General features: G+C 46.5%; 1 protein-coding gene across 2 annotated transcripts in view; it reads right to left on the bottom strand.

The window, feature by feature from the left end:
• Positions 1–20,505, bottom strand: part of SAP30BP (SAP30 binding protein) — a 31,434-nt gene extending 10,929 nt beyond the window's left edge. The window contains exons 1-4 of one of the 2 annotated variants that reach the window (XM_081027740.1): positions 20,325–20,505; positions 19,112–19,221; positions 16,691–16,738; positions 399–441 (exon numbers count right to left, since the gene is read on the bottom strand). In XM_081027740.1, the coding sequence (XP_080883866.1) occupies positions 399–441; positions 16,691–16,738; positions 19,112–19,221; positions 20,325–20,430 (307 nt within the window). In that variant the 5' untranslated portion in view covers positions 20,431–20,505. The remainder of the gene's footprint in view (positions 1–398; positions 442–16,690; positions 16,739–19,111; positions 19,222–20,324) is intronic. The other variant, XM_081027741.1, reaches the window with a different exon arrangement.
• Positions 20,506–20,576: the final 71 nt, after the last annotated feature.

Here is a 20,576-nt window from a genome sequence, read left to right as displayed (position 1 = left end):
AGGCCACACGCTTGCTCCTGGAGCACATGAATGTGCCAGCAGTGGGGGAAGGAGGTGGTCCGAGGGCAGAGGACGAGCCCTGGGCATAAGGGGAACGAGCTCCCAGCTGGAGAGGCCTGGAATCCCTCCTGACAACACAGGCAGCGGACCAAAGCCCAATGAAACACACCATGGATATGATTTTCAAAGAAGAATTGTTCCCTGGGTGTCTTACCCCGCCATCTCAGGAAATGCCAGAGGCCCTGAGAAGAGAGAGCAGGAGAGACAAAGCTCCAGCTAGAACAGCTGCTTTGGCCGAAGCAGAGAGAAGCCCCACGCGCAGCAGGCCCCACGTCGCCAGAAGCCAGTTCGCTTAGGCCAAGGCTCAGAATGTGCCCTCACAGCATTCCCGTACTTACCAACTAATTCCTGTGGATCCCGCTTTTCCACTTCTGGGTTATCCTGCAAAACAGAACCAAAAATACAAGGAGGTAAGCATGGCATTTCCGATCCAAAGTCATTTTTCACAGAACCAGTGAGGATACTCAAAGAAGGAAAAAAAGTGAAGGCACCACAGGGAACCCTGAGAGTGAGCCGATGCTTCGGGGCCTTCTGGGACCCCTGAACCCCTCTTCTTCCCTTATCAGAGCAGCCAGGACGCTCCAGTCACCCACTTCAGTCTCTCCATGGCCTCCAGCAGGGCCAATACCCACCAAGGCTGAGGAGAGCAAACGCCAGCCATCCGTCACCTGCACACCTGGATCCTGCCGGGGCTCCCCCCTAGCCAGCCACCTCAGAACATGGCCACCCCAGCTGGTACTAAGGAAGCAAGAGGTGGTTACTTTATAACGTGAGATACCATGACTAAAACACAAAGACTACCTACTCCCAAGAGGTTTTTCTTTTAGTTTAAGCAAAAAGGGGAGACTTCATCACAAGGGAACCCCGGAGCAGGCACGTAGCCAGCCTTTGATATAAAAGTGACCGAACCAGGCCCGAGAAAGGCTCCGGCACGGAGGCAGCTGCTCTCCCTGGTTCACCCCCCAGCTCTCTTTATGTTGGCTTTATATTCTCCAAAGAAAAGCTTCCTCTGATGCTTAATGCAGACTACTACACACACTTCCATGCGTCCTTCGCTCTAGCCGCGTGCAGAAACCTAAGAGCAAACGATTCTTATCAGACATTTTTCTGGACTTGCTCTGTATTTCACTGCTCAGAGTAAATGCCTCATCTAAACCAAACTAACCTGGAGAAGACCCCCCTGCCCCGGTCCCAGCTCCGTCACAAGCTCGACCCAGTGAGGGAGGCCGTTCCCCGCATCCCAACAGGACATCAGCAAGAACATCTGTGTCTCCCCATTTCTGGGGAAACCCAATCCCTCGATCACAGTTAGATCGAGGGGACTTGAGGCCCACGAGACATTAATGGTCTAAGTGGTAGAAGCTGCACTCCCAGGAAGTTGTTGGATCTCACTTCCTTTTGCTTTGGTGGGTGAGGGAAGAGAAAAGACAGTAACAGCTTTGGAACAAGACCTGCACACAGAAACAGCTGTAGAGCTCTGTTCTCTATTCACATGAAGAAACATGTCAGAAAGGAAGGCGCAGGAAGGACACCTAACCCCCTCCCACGTGACGGCTCCAAGCTAAGGCCAGAGTAGGAGATCTTAGCCCCCCCTTCCCCCAAAAAGTCCCTCTGGATTCTGGGACAGGCCAAAACCCCCTCAATTCTGCTGAACACTGCAGCTATTCATTCATCCTGGACAGGCATAATGTCCAGGCCAGGCTGCTTAGCAACACGGCTCCTCTACCACCCACCCCTGCCAATCAGGTGGGCAAAGAGGAGGCCGGCCTGCGCCAGGGTAGAGAAGGATCAGGAGGCAGCCTGGAGGACTGCCATGCCAAATTCAGATTGGTCATCAATCAGCTGCTCCACAGACAGTGCCAGTCCTCAGGGGCCCACAACAATCCCTTTGTAGCAGTAACTCTGGAGGAACCAATGTTAAAGAACGTGACAGTAACAAAATGTGGAACCATCAAAGGCCCTGAAATTCCCCCCCAGGGGCCACCTTTCTGGTTGCTAATTGTGGGAAAACATCAGTTGGGTACATCCTACCTCCTTTCCCAGGCCAGCTGGCTGGTAGCCCTGCACTGTGCCAGCCCCTCTCCTGGCCCCAAATGCAGAGCCGAGGCAAGATATCCAGGCTGGAATTGTTGGAATTCTACGGGTATACTCCAGAGACACAGGAAGTTAGTCACCAAACAAGCAAGGTCTCTTCAAAGGGGACTTGTTTACTCCCGGGCCTCCTTGGGTAAGGCAAAAGGCCCTGAGCCCCCATGGGGCTGCTTGTAGCTTTTCGGTCCCTGGCAATGGGGGCAGGGGCAGGGGGAATCCCTGACTTTCATAACATCCTTGCCTGGCTTAGCGGAGGTTGTTTAGTCATGTCTCTGGAAGAAAAGAGATGATGGGCCAAAATCACAAGCAGAAAGTTTTACTTTTCCCCTTGTTTTCAGTCTTTCCTTTTTTGGCTTCACTCCTCACCCCTCCCCCGCCAAATTAATCATTCTACACATAAAAAAAATAAAAAATAAAAAAATAAACTTGGTGGTTGGTTTCCATCTGCCAAGTAGTCTAGTCTTTGCTTTTTCACCCTCACAACACACACATGTGAACACACACATGCTGCGTGCCCAGAGTTCACCCTGAGCCCCATGGAGCTATGGACTCTTACTCAACCCCAAACCCAACATCCCCAACACCCCAACTTCTCAGCAGTGGAATCCAGCTCCACCGTCCCTCCAGCAACGTGCCGACCACCGGACATGGACCCAACTCCAAGCGCGAGATTCTCCCGCCTTAAGAGAATCCTCTGGGCCAAACATATAAAAGAGCCTCCCCAGATGAGAGGGCACACAATTCTGCACAAAGGTCTCCTGGAGAAGACTTGGGAATCTGCTTGTTCCGATTTCCGTTTGTGTCACAGACAGACACCTGTGGGACTTCTAAGGCCCGGGGATCAGGCTGTAGGCACCTGTGCCTCCCGGTGGCCACACCTTGCTAGGTGTTAGAATGTACTTCTGCCCTGACATGAACAAGCTGGGGGTAAGCTCCTGGGCATGTGTCGCTGGACCAAGGTGGTCCTGAAGAAAAATGCCAACGACCCAAGTTCTCCTGGATCCTAAAGCAGCTGAAGCCCACACCCTGCTCTGAGCATGAGAAGAAAAAGGGCTGAATCAGGCCCCACAACGAAAGGCCTGGACTCACGTCCTGTGTGCTTCATATGGAATTGGGTCCCGGACTTCAAGCAGGGCTGCAGGAAGCCAGCAAGGAAGGAGAGTCGGGGTACCTGGCGACACCCATGAGGGCAGGTGTCAAACACCCCAAAGATGTTTTTTAGAACCATTTATGCTCAACTGTCCACTGAGGCAAGTTTCATCCAATGAAAGCAGCCTCAGGGGGACAGCCCTTGGGGGTGAGGTGGGGGTGTCCACACTCCAGACGAAGACCTAGAGAGACAGCCTCCTCCCAGCCATGTCCTAGTCACGTACCAGGAATTCAGTACGAAAAAGAACCAAGCAGCCATGATAGTTATCTTGGAAGCCAGCCATGGGGTCAGAAAAAACATCTGATAAAATGTTGAAAATGATAGCGCTAAGGAGACAGCCGGGAGGTTCACGTTATTAAACTGCCAGTTCAAGAAACCAGTTTTACAAAACCGGCAATAGGGAGAGTGTCTCACTGTGCCCTTAAAGAGGCAGGAAGAGGCGGTTAGGATACCAGCAGAGCAACAAGAAACCACTGTTCCTTTTCTTCCCTTTCCTCCAAAGCAGTGTTTCGGAACGCACTGGGACACCTGTCTTGACTTGTATGACTCCATCCCTCTAGCCGCCAGGTGGATATTTTCAGTTGGCCAAAGCTATGAACTCCGCCTGGAGATCTATTTTCCAGACAGTTGTCTGCGTCAGCCAGGAGGCATGGAGCCCACGCCCCTCCGACATGGCAGGCTGAGGGGTTCTCACCCAGTTCTTTAGGAAGGTGAAAACGAAGCATCTCACCTAGCAGCACCGAGGAGAAAAGACCAGGTAAACCACTTCAGCTCTCTAGTTCAGGAAAAACAAAACAAAATCCACAGCTTCCTAAGAAGCCAAGTGAGGAGATAGGAAAGGGAGGAGAGAGCACTGAGCTGGTCAAAGAAACCAAACTCTGAGCTAAGACTTTCCCTTCTGACTGTCTGCAGCCCTTCAGCCTCCCCCAGCTTCACCTGAGACTAAAGCCCTACCAGCCAGGCCACAAGGCAGCTTGCAGCAGGCAGGGGATGTCCCTGGAGAACAGTGAGCTGAACCTGTCCAATTCTGGTTCTTAATCAAGTGTGTCTGAGACTTGTAAGGATCCAACAGCCACGGCAGGGGCCTCGTGTTCAGGAATCACAGAACCTGGAAGGTAGTTCCTCCTGCAGAGAATACAAAAGTCCAACCACCAACAAAATTACGACGGAAGCAGAGGAAGGAAGTGAAAACAACATGGCTCCACGAAGTGGGATAAGGGGCCATCTGAGCTGGGAGGATTTACTCAGCAGAGAAGTACCAGATCCTGGTAGAGAGAATGGAAGTTTATTTACAGCCGACAATGCTTCGCCAGTCCTTCCTGGAACCTGCCCCACAAAGCATGCTCAAAGATCCATGGTGCAACTTGAGACAAAACAACGCAGCCTCTGGAAGCTGGATTCTGCCAAATCTAAACATCACTTTTTCTCTCCAGTTTTGGGAGCATTACCATGTTTCCCCGAAAATAAGAACTAGCTGGACAATCAGCTCTAATGCGTCTTTTGGAACAAAAATTAATATAAGACCGGGTCTTATTTTATTATAAGACCCGGTATGATATGATATGATATGATATAATACTGGACACAATATAAGACCCCGTCTTATATTAATTTTTGCTCCAAATGACGCTTTAGAGCTGATTGTCCGGCTAGGTCTTATTTTTGGGGAAACACGGTAGGCACAAAGAAAGTACTCTGCACAGAGGCCAAAAGGCAGCCTCACCCCCTCTGCCAGGGGAAGAATGCTAGACTGTATGTTTTCTGTTGAATGATGTAATCCGGCGTCTTAAAAGTAGGTGGCAGCTACAGAGGGAGGTCAGTAAAACAAAACCTTCCAAATCTTACGTTCTCAGACGTGGGCCTGTCCAAGTAGAGACCTACTCATATCTCACTTAATGAACACAGTACTGACTTAAAAATGAATCCTTGCTGTGGCCCCACATCTTGGGGAAGCCCTGCCGACCATTTCAGCCTTCTCTTCCGCACCAGAGGTGCCTCACCAGGGCCCTGGCAAAGCCCGCTCCCTGGAACACCCCCCACCCCACTCGTGCCTAGTAAGCCCCATTCAGACTTCAGAACTCAGCTCAAGGACACCTTCCTTTACCCCACCCCCCTGGCCAATGAAGACGTCCGCCCCACCCTGTGCTCTCACTAACAGTCCTATTTACTACTGTGTCCTCAGCACCTGCAACAAACATTGAAAACACACACACTCTCTCTCTCCCTCCGACCCCCCACTTTCTAACCAGTCACGTTTTCTTTAGTCCAGTTGAGGGTTTCATAGCCACATTCAGCTGCAGTGCTTTGACCCCCCCGACTTCCAAACCTTCAAGTCCACAGTTAGTTTCAATGTGTAGCCTCAATGTCAAAAAGGAAGGCAGCAGGAGAGGAACTAATAAAGGGGTTGGACCTGCAATAAAAGGCTGATGTGGGGCAGGCAGAAGAAAGAAGAGGGGGCACCACTACTGAATTAAAAACACCTTAAATCTAGTTTGCTACCCCTAATCCTAAGACAAAAAGAATTATTGTATACTTTATTTATTTACTCCACAAATAATTTACTGAACATTTATTATGGACCAGACAATGGCCAAATGCTGGGGATATACTAGGAACAAAACTCAGTCCAGGAATAACTGTGGGCATGCGGAAGCACTTCAATGAAAGATCTCACTTAATTCTCACAACACGCCAGTCCTGTGAACACACAATACTGCTGCTTCTGAAGTGACTGGTGTGTCTGGGGAGCCCTCTTGAAAGCATCAGAATGAAAGTCAAAACAAGGTTTTCTGGGCCGCGAGTGTGAGTCACTTCATGTTGCCAAGAAAGCAGCAATTCTGGAACTTTTATCAAAATACCTCCCAGCTCCAGAATAAAAGTATTGTGGTTTGACAGACATGGTTGGGGGCGTGGCCTGAGAGCTGTCAGTCATCCCAAGGCTCAGAGGGAGTCACTGAACCCAGCGCTGTGTGGGGCCAGCTCCCTATGGCACAGATGCCCATGTGGGCTGTTTTCCCACATACACAGGAGAGCTGCAGAGAAAGCCCGTCGCCAGCACATTTCCTTCAGTTGTATCCTGTTGGTCAGAATGGGCCAATGCCATGGCAAGCTGCCTGCCTGGGGATGGAAACACTCAATTTATCGAAAAATGGGCGGAAGTTGGTGGGGCCACCTTGGATGTGGCAGACTCGCCTTCACTCCAGCGTCCTGATGGGAAGGCTCAGCTCCCAAGCAGAGAAGGTTTCTACAGGAAGGAGTTAAACACGCGTTTGCCAAGACAAATTAAGCCGGCTCTAGGACTGGCCTTGGAGACCTGAGAAAAGGCAGGGAGACAGGGAAGAAACAGTGCTTTCTCCATCTGAAAAAATCCAGCCATGACAAAGCTGAAATTGCTCAGCATGGCGCTGATGCTGTCACAGGGAACCAACCAGACTTTAGTGGAAACGCAAAGCTCTGGCCAGGAGCTCCTCCGTAGGGGACATTTTGTTATCTGACCTTCCAAGTGGAATCTCAGATTCCATTCTAGATACTTGGAAGATTCTGAGCTTCCTGAAAGTGGTAAAAGATGTTCAGAGGGCCATTCCATTCCTCTCCCCACCCCTGCAGGGGAGGGTGTCAGGGTGGGAGGCGTCTGGGTACAAAGGTCACCTCACATCAAAGATCTGAGTTAAGCTCTCCATGGTGGGGCCAGGTTGTGCCTTTTTCTTAAAGGTTTTCCACAAAAACAGTGTCTCTATGCTTCAAGTTGTTATCTGGGGAGGCAGAGGCTGGGGGTGGGGGGGCTTAGAGCCGTCCAGGGACAAGAGAGGCAGCTTTGTGAGGCTGAGGACAGCAGAGTGAAGCCTTTGAGACACATACTCGACATGGCCACCAAATTACAAAAGCATATCCTGCCTGAGAGGTCAGGTGCCAAGCTGAGGTGCCAGATAAACATCGGGACAGACATAACCAAGATAACAGAAAGCTAGGATTATGGAAAAGCAAACTGGTCATCACCTACACTGACAAGAAGAGGAATTAATTATGTACAGGGCCAGAAGGAATGCCAGTATCTTTAAGACACTGCTTACGAAAAACTTCCCGAACTCCAATGTTGGGACCACAAATGAGCAAAATCCCATTGAACCCAGAGATCGCACATCTGCATTTCAAGAAACGTGGATTAAAACACAAAACAGGACTTCCAGTCAAGATGGCAGAGTAGGCAAGTCCAGGGCTACTGGCCCCAGAGGCAGATTTGCCATGGGCCTCAACCTCTGGAGATGGAAATGATCTCTCCAGATACACTGTTACAATGGAAAGAACTTCATCATGCAACTTTAAATTCCTGTCCCATTACCAGATCACACAGCCTATAGAATACTATGAATACTCCTTAAATAAATCCTCCAATTATTTTGCGATTGATGTAATTAATTCTACTGCATTCCATATTTTGTATTAGAAAGCACTGATATTAAATACAAGCATTTAAAAACACTCCAAAACAAAACAAACCAAAGAACCCCTGAAAAACACAGAAGGCAGATGGGAAATGCTGGATCCCTAAGGATAGGCAGCTGGCTCTCTGCACCATACAATTTCAAAAAGATAAATCCCAACTGGGGAAGGAGGGACCCAGCCACACCTCAGTCAGTAATTTGCGGCATCTGGGCCTGTAGGGAAGTATGTTGGGGCTTGCCGGGCTGCCGGGTGGGCGGAATGGGCACACAGCGGCTCCTTCTTGGCCACAGAACTGTGCAGGAGTGGGGTGGGGCTTCTGGGAGTCTGAGCTTCAATTGACTGGGACCAAGTGCGGTCAAGAAAGGCCTGCTGGCACTGCGGTGGAGCCAGGAGGGGGTTCAGAAGAATCATGGTTCTTGTTCTCCTTTGCATGAGATCACAACTTCCAGCAATTACAACGTTCCTACTAGCACAGTGCTCAGCCTCAGATGTAGCCAGGCCTTCTTTGGAAGGTGGTAAGACAAAGGCCCTAGCTTGGGTTTCTCTCAGTCTGGACAACAAAAGAACTGCTTGCACAGCTGGCCCCTTCTCTGTACTTCTGTCTGCTGCTCAGATCAGATCACCAGACCTGTAGACCCTCGCCTGGGCTGGGTGGCTTCTCCCCAGTATGGAAATTCCATGTCTCCCACGTCTGCAAAGGCAATCCTAGCCTTGTTAAAGATGAGGCCTAAAGAAGGCCAGTTGGCCATTCATTATGGTGAGAGAAAGAAAATGCCAAATGTTAAGCAGGCTTGGGCATTCTCAACAATTTAAAGTCTGTACGACAACTTCCAGTGAGAAGTTAAGAGCGGTGACTCCCAAACCAGCAATGGTCAAGGGTCATTTCCTTCTCTGGTCCTAGGTGAGTCAAGCTGCAATTTTGTTTCTAATCGGCATTTAAAGGACCATGAGGTATGGGAGGCAGAACATGGGGCAGGTAGGATAAAACCAAGATAGAGGGACCAAGCATACATTCTCCCTCCCGTACCCTAAAAACATAGAACTCACTAGAAGGTAACATATATTAGTCAAGTCTCACAATAACCCCACGAGGCAGACATTATTTCCATTTTATAGATGAGAAAACTGACGCAAAATATAATGAAGCAGCTTCATGCCCAGAAATTACGTGCTGGAATTCAAACCTGAGTCTATCTGACTCTAATGCCCAGTGATAACACTTCCCAACTTTTCACCTCCTCCCTCTAGATTAGGAGGCTGGAAACTAATGGTTTCTGTGAAGCCCTTGGTTCAACCATTGGGGAAGTCAACATTCAAGACCAAGGAGGAAAAATGTCTCTTCAGGAATGACTCCTTAGCAGGTCACACAGAGCAAAGCAGGCTTTAAACCCTCGACTTAAGGGGAAGATGGCCAAATTTATTACTTTTTAACTATGACGATCAAGGGAAACAGCTCAAGAGCCCATGGCCCCAGTGACTAATGTCTGAGTTGACTTGAACGGAAGGGCTGGTCCTGAAGACTTACTCATATAAACAGTGGGTGCCGCCACCCCGTCCTTAGCTTAGAGACTTCCTGGGGGCTTACAGAAGAAATGCTACCAAAGCCTGACCCGCTACTATGCCCTCCTCCCTCACTGGGTGAACAATCATGTGGACTTCCCATGAGAACTCAAGCTTTAAACAGTGAGTTATTTCTTCTGACCCATGTAAAGGGTCATGTTTCCTGTCTATCATAGAATCTCACTGGAAAGAAACTGTCTACATAGCACTTTATTCAATAACAACTATAAAAACATACTCCTAGTTCACTACTATGATGTACTAAATATGAATTTTATTCTAGCTAGCAGAAAATACGCAGAATAAGGGAACTGATGTGAAAAAGTGTGTTGGTAATGTCTGGTATTACTACTAGAACAAAAGTTGGTGGAGCTCAACCTTTTCTTTACCATTCCCCTTGGAGGTATTTAGAAACTGAAAAATATTTTTTTCTTATAGCAGTTTTTGATTAAGCTATAACTCACATACTGTATAATTCTTAAGTGTTTAGTTTTTAATCTGTCATCTGTGTCATGCTGTTATAATCACCCACACTGTGGCAGCACTGAAGATGTTTGTAATACAAATGGAAACTAATCTGGGTACAAAATATACACAATGGCAAACCAAAAAAGATAGAAGAATGAAAATGGCTGCTGCACTGTTAGAACAGTGGCATCAGGTGATTTTTTTTTCTTTTGCAAAATATTCAAGTCTTGGTATTACGATAATTTGACAATAAAATATGCACGATGCAAAAACAAACCACACCCTGATAAGGTAACTACCAGAAAAACAGTGCCATATAACACTTTCCATGTTCTGGACCTCTAAGGAAAAGTCCAAGTTTAAGCTCTAACAGATAACCTCTGCTGTCCCATCCTGAAAAATAATTCTCAGTAGAATAGTCTGCCAAGTGAGGGCTCTCCAGAAGCTCACCAAGCAGTCACACAACGACCCGTTTTCAAAGGCTGGAAAGGGACTCATGGCTCCTATGCTCAACCATACAACCTGCGCTTCAACCCTAAGCTGCTGGTGTATGAAAAGCCTCAGCACCTCCCTTCTGATTTCAGAGTTCTGGAGGTAGAGCAAGCACACCCGAAGCCCCAACAGGCAAACACTGTGCTTTGCACGATCCTGCAGAAGCCGGCACATGTCTGGAGCCCCTTTCTGGACATGGTCAATAAAGAGATTTAAAATTTTCAACCTGAAGTGTTGCCCATGTGCAATTGCTGATGGGCTCCTAAAAGTTCTTCCTCAAAGCAGCAATCAACAGCAAATTCCTGGGAAATAAGCTCCTTGGGCAGTTTTCAGTCTCTAGACCTTTGATACTTTAAAAGACCAACAATAATCTTGGGTTGGGGGAAGGGGCTGCAGAGGACGGGAAGTGAGGGAATTAGCAAGTCATTTCTGCCCAATGCAAATCCTTGATTGAGATTCCAAGTCAATGATTAACAATGACACATGGCAATCGAGACACTTGACCTTCTTCAGGGAAGTTCGGGTGTTCACGTGTGGTCCATTCACTCCGCTGGCCAGGCCTCTGGGAACCCCACCCTCTGGGACTCCCGAAATGCCCATCAAGGCGCCCCCAGGATGCTGCTGCAATCACAAAGGTGCCTGTGATATTTAAAAATTTTAAAGGAAACACAGCACGACATCATCTGTCAGATACCGCACAGATGTATTATTTTTTCAAGTGGCTACTAAATTGTGAGGACGGTAATGCTGATTGTTGGAGCCAATTATTTAAGAAACAGAATTGTGAGGTGTTCTTTTGGCCTAGGAGATCTGTGAAAAATCCCCCAGGGTGCCCTGGACCGAGAAAGGTGGCAACTTCTGACCCACAGGGTGAGGGCATATAATCAGATTCACCTTGGCTGAAAAGGCTTAGCAATGCTAACTGCAGTTTAGAAGTTTCCTGAATCTGATAAAAACGACATGGGGCCCCACACAGTCTCAAACTCACAGAAGACACTGGAAGTCGGACCGTGAAAAGCACATCCACATACATCACATCCCGCCGTCGCGGTCACCTGGTAAGTGGGGGACCACAGCCCTGACTTCACAGACGAGTGAGTGAAGTGTAAGTTGTGTGCCTGAGGTCCAGGCCTCCTGACTCCAGACCCACTAGGCTGGCTCCAAGCCACGTCTCCACGTCTCTGCACTCCTTCTGGGCCCGAAGAATTTTAAAAATGTTTTAACTGGGGTTATACACGCCTTTTAAAAAAAAAACAGGATAATTTCTTCCCCACCCAACGCCACCTTCTTGACCCAGAGACACTGTTTTGTTTTGCCAGATGTTTGCTCCTTGGGCCAGGAGGATTTGTTCCCTGGGTCAAAGCCTGGACCACAGCACCACAGGGAGGCCGGCGGTCCCACCCCAGGGTCCCACCCCAGCGAAGCCAGTCCCATTCGCTGGGACAGGCTGCTCCAGCTTTCTCTCGCCGCCAGCTCATCAATGTCGTGTTTGTTTTCAAAAGAAGGGTGTGTCAGGGACAGTGAGTGGAAATACCTTCATCCACAGGAATTGTGGGAGTGGGAAAAAAAATAAACAAGGGAAAACGGTCCAGGGCAATCGAGGTAAAACATGGACAAAGGAGAGTGGTGAAAAGGGAAGCTCATGTGCCAAGTGTAAACACATGTAGGAAATACTTAAGCCACCAGGCGCCCTGTCCCTGCAGTGAGGAGCTGGAAGGAGGACTGCCACTTCTCGACCTGACTTTTTCCAGGATAGCAGTGCCACCTTCTGTTAAGCAATCAGAACATCGGAGTCGGGCTGCTTACTGAACGGGTAAGACTGGAAAATTGAAGTTAGAGAAACAGATACGACGGAACAGAGGAGCCGAAGCAGTGTTTCCTGTGGAACGCTCGGCCACCTCCTCCAGCTTCCTTTTCTCTAGTTCAGGGCAGTCGCAGCACCCCCAGAGCCACCCGATGGGTCAGGACCAAGGCTCCCCAGAGGTGGGTCTGGAGTCAGCATGTCTTACTCAAACTCCCAAACATGGGACTCTGGACTCACTGGTAGCCCGAAACTTCAAAGAGATAAAAATGAGGACAATTCTTAGTCTTTGTACTCTACACCTAAAGTCAACAGATAATGAAGTTAGAGAATACTCAACTTTGCTCATCCATAATTTTAAGTCTTTTCCCAGGAAACCTCTTGGGGGTTTAGTCCAAGTCCAACCCACAAATGTCTTTTAGGACATTCTTGACAAATGGTTTCTTAAAAATCATGTGAAAGGTCCAAGAACAGGGAGCTTCCTGCATACCGAAGCAGCTCGACCCACTTTTGGCCAGAGATGACAGAAAGTTCATCCTTAGATGAAGGCACACTTCTTCTGTGAAACGCTATGAGTTGCTTCATCTGGCTGCCACCTCCCTTGCCTTACTAGACCTTCGAACACCAGACATAGCTACCAGCTCTTCCCATCTTCTCTCCCCTAGCTCCTTAACTGTTCTTTATGTGATGTGGTGGGAAGTCCCCTCACCTTTAAGATTTCTCTCCTCTGAGCACACTCCAGTTTAAATGAGGAATTCAATATTCCAAAACAGGCCCAATGACATGTATGACCAGCCTGGGAAGTGAGCAGAGGAGGTACTGGTCGTTGTACCTAATTACTGAAAACAAACATGCCAGACACTATCAAGCTAAGTATTTACATTTTGCTTAGTTAATCCTCATAAAACAAATAAGGTACGTTTTATTAGGCCTATTTTCCAGATGAGAAACACTGAGATTAAGGGACTTTCCCCAAGGACAGCTGGAACTCAAACCCAGGTCTTTTAACTGCCCCTACTACCTGGGCTGCTTTGTCTTACTCTGGATGCTCTCTGGCCCCCAACAAGGCTCATGGCCCCCCCTAAGGCTAACAGCTTAACAGGTACTTACAGAGCAATGAAAGCAGTTACCAGTTATTTAATATCACCCACCCAAGATTTTAGTTTTTGAAGAACAGTGGTTCTCAAAGTGAATTTGTGGACCCCTGGGAGTCTGCAAGGTCACCATTATTTTCCTAACATAAACATTATTTGCCTTTTTCACTGTGTTGACATTTACAGGAGCAATGGTGGGTCAACTTCTTGGCCCTTTAGAATAAATCAAGGCAGCGGCACTGAATTTTAGCAGTAGTCGTCCTCTCAAAAAAAAAAAAAAAAGCCAATTTCACTTGATCCTTGAGTACAAATTTTTTTTGGCATTTTGTATGATGACATGAGAGATATGCATACACTTGGCTATCTCAAGGAAAAGCATTTGTGTGGTTATTTGAGTTCCAAGCTGCACTAGCTGCTTTCTTCACAGGACCGCATTTTTACTTGAAGGAATGACTGACGTACAAACTATAGTTATTTGGACTTGGGTGTTTGGCAGACATTTTCCAAAAATGAACGCTGTCACTGTAAGGAAAACTCTGATGCTACTGATCGACAGTGATAAAATTCAAGCTCTCCAGCAAAAACAAGAATCTGGGCAAGTGTGTACCCACCAATGTGCGCATGGCAGCTGCCCAATCCTTAATGGCTTGGCTGAGGAGATCAGTCATGTCACCAAGAAATATGATTATTTCTGGATATTACAGAACAAAATGTGTTAGCATTGAGGAGATCCGCATACACAGGGAACCAACGCTTTCCAACCCACTAGCATCCGACGACGTAACAGCACATAATGGGTAAAGACCATTTGAAGTGCAAGAGAGGCCCTGGGTTTTAATGAAGCAGAGTACAAAAGTTCGGTGATAAGGTTCCACAGTCCAAGTTGCAACTAACCTTTGGAAAACGAGCACTTGCTGAGTTTTGATGACGTTATCAGAGAAGATTATCCACAAGTACCTGAAGGGCTATTAAAATACTTCTCTTTCGGCAACCTGTCTTTGTGAAGACAGTGTTTCTTCAGATACTTCAAGCAAAACAACATATTGCAACAACATATGCAGCCGTTATGAGATGCTGGCTGTCTATTAAGCTAGACATTAGGCATTAAGGAAACTTGTAAATTGACAAAACGATGCCTCTCTTTGTGTAACTCTTTTGGTTTCGGAAATAGTGATTTCTCATAAAAATGTTATTTATGTTGATATATAATAGGTTTGTAAGTTTAAAATATTTGAATTTTTTCTTGGTTTTAACTTCTAAAAAAATAAATTATCAACACATAAAACCAAAATGAAGAAAAGCTCTTTGGGATCCTAATTTTTAATTGTGTAAAAAAACCAAAATGTTCTGAGAACTGCCGTAGTAAAAAATTAAAAGCAGATCTTAAAGAGCCAAAGTAGGAAGGAGTGCCATCTAGTGGAAAAGATGGTTATAACATCAATCTATTTGCTAACAAAATAAATGTCACCTCTGGTGACATAACTTATTGCTAGAAACTTCACATACTTAAGGCAGAAATATTCAATATTAGGGTTTAGAATACAAAAATACTGTAAAACATCAATTGAAATGAAACTTAAATATGCCAAAAAGATTCCGGAATAGAGGGAGAGTCAAGAGGGGTTTGAGGTGTGAAGGCCGTTACCTGGAAGGCAGTCTGCTGCCAGCTCCTGCAGGAAAAGAAGTCAGGGCCAGGACTAAGGTAAGGGGCTGGGGGCTGTTTCTAGTCTTTGGAGATGCCAGGAGGCCTCACAGTCTTTCTATTCCCCAGTGGGCCTCTGCTAGCCACCGAGGACTGGGGGACCCCCTCCAAAGGAACTACACTGAGTTACTTTGAGGGCTGGAGTTTGTGTTCTGATTTCTGAGGGCTCACCAACAGGAACAGAAATTGTTCCACGAAAACTTTTGAAATTCAGACTTGAAATTCAAGTAACTGAATGAAATACAGTAAAGCACATCAGTCAAGGAGCAAGTATAAATGACACAGCTTCTTGTGGGACTGAGAAAGGAGAAGCTAAGCCTAAAAGACATGAACAAACTTCCCAATTCTGCCCCCTCCCCTCCTTGCTGGTCTTCCTCTCATAAAGGCATGTCATTCCCAGGGGATTTACTGTGGGAATCACTGTATTCCAGAAAGGGCGACATTCCCCAGGAGGCTCCAGCTTCCAGCAACTTTACATATAAAGGTTCCAGGTTGCAAAAATCCTCCTTTCCTTCTAGCATTGAAGCCCCAAAACTTTTAATCACAATGCTGGTGGCTCCTCAGGCTTATTTTACGCATAGGCTCCAAGGCCCTCACACCCCCGATACTAAGAAAACCAATCCTGCTACTATTGACCATTTTCTTTCTGCAAGCCCAAGCAGAGCTGTGACTTCGCTGGTCCAGGCGCAGGTCTCCCCACCGGCTATAATGCCCGGATGAGTTCTTGGGTCTGCGTTCCTTACCAGGCACAGAAAGGAGCTTGCATTTGCAGTTCCTAGGATACTTTTATTTTCCTCCTGCATGCTGCTGCCAAAACTTTGCTGGTAAAATGTTTTTTTCTTCTCTGTATCGTCCACAGCCTTTCATGGGGTTATTCAGTGGTTGCACACGGTTCTATGCAATCACAGAATCAGTTCAAATTTGGAACAGCTCATGCTGCATTTTCAAATATACTAATGTTTTACACGTAGATTCTAATTGGGTATAATTTTCCTAAATTCCACTAGGTCACCCGGAAGGCCTCAGCTGGTTTTAAAGCAGTTTTTAATCATAAAACTTGATCCCTGTTCTCCAGGCCTATAAAGGTGGAATCAGTCTTTCTATTTGGGGGTGGGGAGGAGTTTATTCTAAAGAATGTTTTCCCCAGCAGGCACACTTGGACTAATAATGCCCAGTGCACAGTCCAGAAAGCCTACCCAACGCAAGGGAGTGGGGTGAGTCTTAACCTTCATCACAATAGGGTCAAGCAGCGTGACAGGAAATGCAAATTATTCTTGGCTGCTACTGGGATGGAAGTATAAGGATTGGCTCTGCTGTTTCAAAAAGGACCATTCTGTACAGTTTATCCAAGAGTAGAAGGGCACAAGCCTGGGAAAATGGGTTAGGCTGAGAGCAGCTCAGCAGCAGCGCGAGACCTCACTCGTCTCGCCCTCGCTGGCCCTTCTTCACGTCCAGACAACTAATGAGAACCCAGAATGCACAAGGCAGTCCTTATGGCTTCCTGATTCTAGAAACATTCCCGTATGGAACCCACCTGCAGGGACAGTGACCCCACGAAGCCCTCCCAGATGCAGAGCACCTGTGTACTCAGCCAGGCCTTTTGCCTCTCTAGTCTGGAGACCTGGCACCGTATCTGCAAGACTGGAAATCCAAGCTACTTCCTTCCAGAGTGGTCTCCAGGTTCCTTTAGAAACCGGTTTCATCCCAGAAAATTTACACACAGCTGCACAGGGTTAGTGGGACAGATCATGATCAGACATGTAAACTGAGCCATGATGTTAAAATGCCTTGTTCGCATCCAGCCACCCACCAGAGCCAACACCAAATACCTTTGGGTCATCAGCCTCAGGTTTTTCAGTCTCTGAATCGTCATCTTCCTACAAGACAAAGAATTTAGAGGATTAAGCTTGAAGGAGTGGGCCTGAAGGTTCTCACATGCATAACTAGGGGATGGAGCAAATTTACCCAGCCAGAGTCCCCCCACAAGAACCCCTCCCCTAACATATGACCCAGAACTGGAGAAAGAGAAGGGAAAGCAAGATGTTCTGGGTGGGAAAAAAGAACACCAGCAGCTCAAAGTCATTACTCCAGCATAGTCTACGTCAATGAAAATGCCTGAGACTAAAAATCACATACGTAAAAATGGAGAAACTCCACAATATGCTCCGGAAATAACACCAGGCCCCACAGGATACAACACACATACTGTTTCCAGTGAAGTATCAATGATTTAAAACCAGGAACATGAACTTTTTTGCATTCTTTGCCTTTCATACATACAAATACATCCGACTCAGACCTATCATGACATCATGCACTATCAGTGTCATGACCACACATGACTATACTCCCGCACTTCCACATGGTAGCATTTGCACCAACGTGAACAGCAGGAAGGTAGGTGACAAATGACCAGGGCAAGTGACCCTGGAAATGCACGACTAAAAGGCAATGCCCAGCCTTTCCTGGGTCCCAGCTGAATGGGCCCTGCCTCCATCCAAGTTTTCATAGAACTGTCACTGACCCGTCCTATCCAGCCTTGTTCCTCATCCAAATGGTCTGCCTGACACAAAGCATCACATGGGCCAAGCATTCTCCAAAGTGTGCACTGGCCTCACACAAGCTAGCCCACTATTCCACTGAGTGCTAACAAAGGTATAAAATCAGCTCCCCTATCAAGTAACTATATCTATGTGTTTCACTACCCAGAACACCCCAGTGCAAGGGGGCCTGTAATTAACACCCATGAAGAAATTAAGTTTCATTTGAAACTGCTTTTTTTCAATCGAGCTACACTTTAACCCCAAAATGAAACAGCATTCCAGATGTTAATATAAACATCAGCTGAGAGACTTGAACAAACTATACTAACAGTTTTGAGATTTAGCTGTCCTGTAAGGTGTCAGTGAGCCAAAGGTTTTTAATATAAACTCCATAATCTTAAAACAAACTCAATCGGAGGTATAGCTCAGCCAAACACAATCACATTTTAGAATATCTACATTGGGATTGGAGAGGATTTTACTAAAATACGAATAAAGCTTAAAAATGATGAACATTCTAAGCAAAGCAAATGTGGAATAACAATTCAAAAACACGTATCATGCAAATTTATTGAAGAAAATAGGAATGGATGTTAAGCCAGTATGTATGCACTTCAGGCAATTCAGGAAAAGAAAACAACTTGCAAAGCTTTTCTAACCAATTTCAGTCAATTCTGAATTATAAGCATTAATGGTGGGGCTAAGAGCATGAAAATATCTTCCAAAAGAGCATAAAATACAAAGCGGTTTTGTTTACTTTGGAAAGCACTTTAATGGTAACATTTAAATGTCAATATAGAACCAAGTTTTCAAACAAAGAGTAAAGTACATTGAGTGTTCCAATTAAAGCTGTTGCTAAACATCCAGATTCAATTTTGTATGTCTGTGTTAAGCACGAGCCTGAGTCCTTATTTTTCTCCAAACTTTTAAATTCTGGCTCATGATACTCACGATAGTGTAGCTAAAGTCTTTCCGGTTAAGACACAAGTTCTCTTTTCTTTGTTAGCCAACACATACTAAAACTTCAGGCAAGATATGTAATCAAGAACCAAGGGCACTGTGATAAAAAAGTGCCAAGTAAAATGTTAAGAAGGATTAAATCACATACACAATAATAAAAATTTTCCTGCCTAATCTTTTACCAACCAAGATAAAAATAATAGAGTTGATTGCATATATACTATGTTTCCCCAAACATAAGACCTAGCCAGACTATCAGCTTTAATGAGTCTTTTGGAGCAAAAATTAACATAAGGCCCAGTCTTATATAATATAATACCGGGTCTTAGATTAATTTTTGCTCCAAAAGATACATTAGAGCTGATTCTAGGTCTTATTTTCAGGGAAACGGTAAGTGATACACCAATTAGGATTAATACACTGTTACAAATGGAATAATTATCTAAATAGGGAAAACCAACATGAAACACCCATTGTTATCTGGATTAAGTAAAATAGTCCACTCTTCCCCCAAACTTCACTTTAAAGGTTAATACAAAATGGTCCAGGTGAAAACAAATTTGATTTTCAAACAGAACTGCTGACAGCCAACCCAGTTTCCTTAACTGACACCTAAGTGTGGGGGTGCGGGTGAGGGGAGGAATGAAATTAGGCAAGAAATGGAATGCTGGTGGAAGAGTTCAGAAAGTTTCCACCAAATGAAATGGTGCTTTGAGCAGCTCTGGATCTGGGAACAGATTTACTTACTGACTGTTTGCTGTTCTCATCCTCTTCTTCTTCATAACCATCTTCATCACCTCCGAGGCGAGAAAAATCATCCTCTCCATAAGCGTCAGATACTAATCCGCCTTTCTCCTCTTAAACAGAAGAAAAACATCAAATGAATGAATGGGGGGGAAATGCAAGAAAACCTTTTAGTGATTTGAGTGACCAGAACTATATCTGAAGATTAAAAAGGGAACCTACATCTCCTGTAAATGCAAACCTTAGGCCCCAGATTCTGTTGTTTGAGCACCTCTGTCGATGACCACGTTATATTGTAGGCACCAGAGAACTCATCTTCTCCTACAAGTATTCTGTCATCCTCATTTCTGTGTGTCCTCCCCTAGCAACAGGACCTTGAACAGGGGGCACTCCAAGGAGTTCCCAATCACATCTACTTGAGAAACAATTTTTCCTACGTTTAAAACAAAACAAGTAACAACAAAACCCCCCAAACAATACATATGACTGAAAACCACCAGAGAACCTCCTGACTTGCAGAGACCACAAAGAACTGAGTGTAGCTAACCTAGTCCAATCCCCCTCACTTTCCAGACGAGGAAACCAAGGCCCGGACATGTTAGGTAACTTACTGCCTCTCTGTGCTCCCAGGTGAATCTGTTCCCACTTCCTAACACCCCGATTCTCAAGCCGAGTAGGAACAAAATCACTGAGGGGTTTGAACAACTCACAAAGTAACGGAATCCCTGAGGAACCTTGGGAAGCTCACGCATGTCCGGACCCTACCCCACATCTACAAAATTACTCTCTCGCAGTGGAAACCAGACATATTTTCTAAGCTCCAAGATGTGCCTAGGGCACGAGTTAAAAGTCATAAAGGTAATAAGATACGACCTTTATCACCCTCCACGAACGTTTGACTCATTGCTCTCTCCCATCAAACAGGCCCGGAGAGTACAGGTACTGGTGCGCCCTACGCCCATCCCTCTGCTTGCTCTGCAAGATGCCGGGCACGGAGACTTTCGGTAACTTTCCGCAGAATAATCGAATCAACGGTCCACTCTTAACCACGGAGCGTCTAACGCTCGGTCTCGCCCAGGACCCCAATCGCTCTTAGGGGCTTCAGGGCCCAATACTTAAGGCACAATGACCATCTCTTTCCCTCCCGCCCTGCAAGGGGAGCAGCATTCCGAGGAGACACTGCTTCTCCCCTTCCAGCTCCCTACTCGGGTCTCACCAGCCGCGCTGCCTGCCGCTTCGACTCCAGCCTCGCCGTCAGACTCGGGCTCTGAATCTTCTGCGTACACTGCCAGAGAAGACAGAACATTCCTCTTCCCCGCCATCTTATTCCCACCGCCCCGGCGCGGCTTACCCCTAGGACTGCAAAAAGCCGACTTCCGTGAGAAAAGGCGACTTCGGATCCCAGGAGACCCCGCGCCGGTTCCAGACCGGGAACCAATCAAAACGGCCGTTTCTGCGCCTGTCTCCG

This window comes from Rhinolophus hipposideros (assembly GCF_964194185.1).
Source record: "Rhinolophus hipposideros genome assembly, chromosome: 20".
In the NCBI taxonomy this organism is placed as follows: domain Eukaryota; kingdom Metazoa; phylum Chordata; class Mammalia; order Chiroptera; family Rhinolophidae; genus Rhinolophus; species Rhinolophus hipposideros.
The sequence above is the reverse complement of the archived record's forward strand: the minus strand, read 5'-3'. Positions and strand labels throughout refer to the sequence as shown.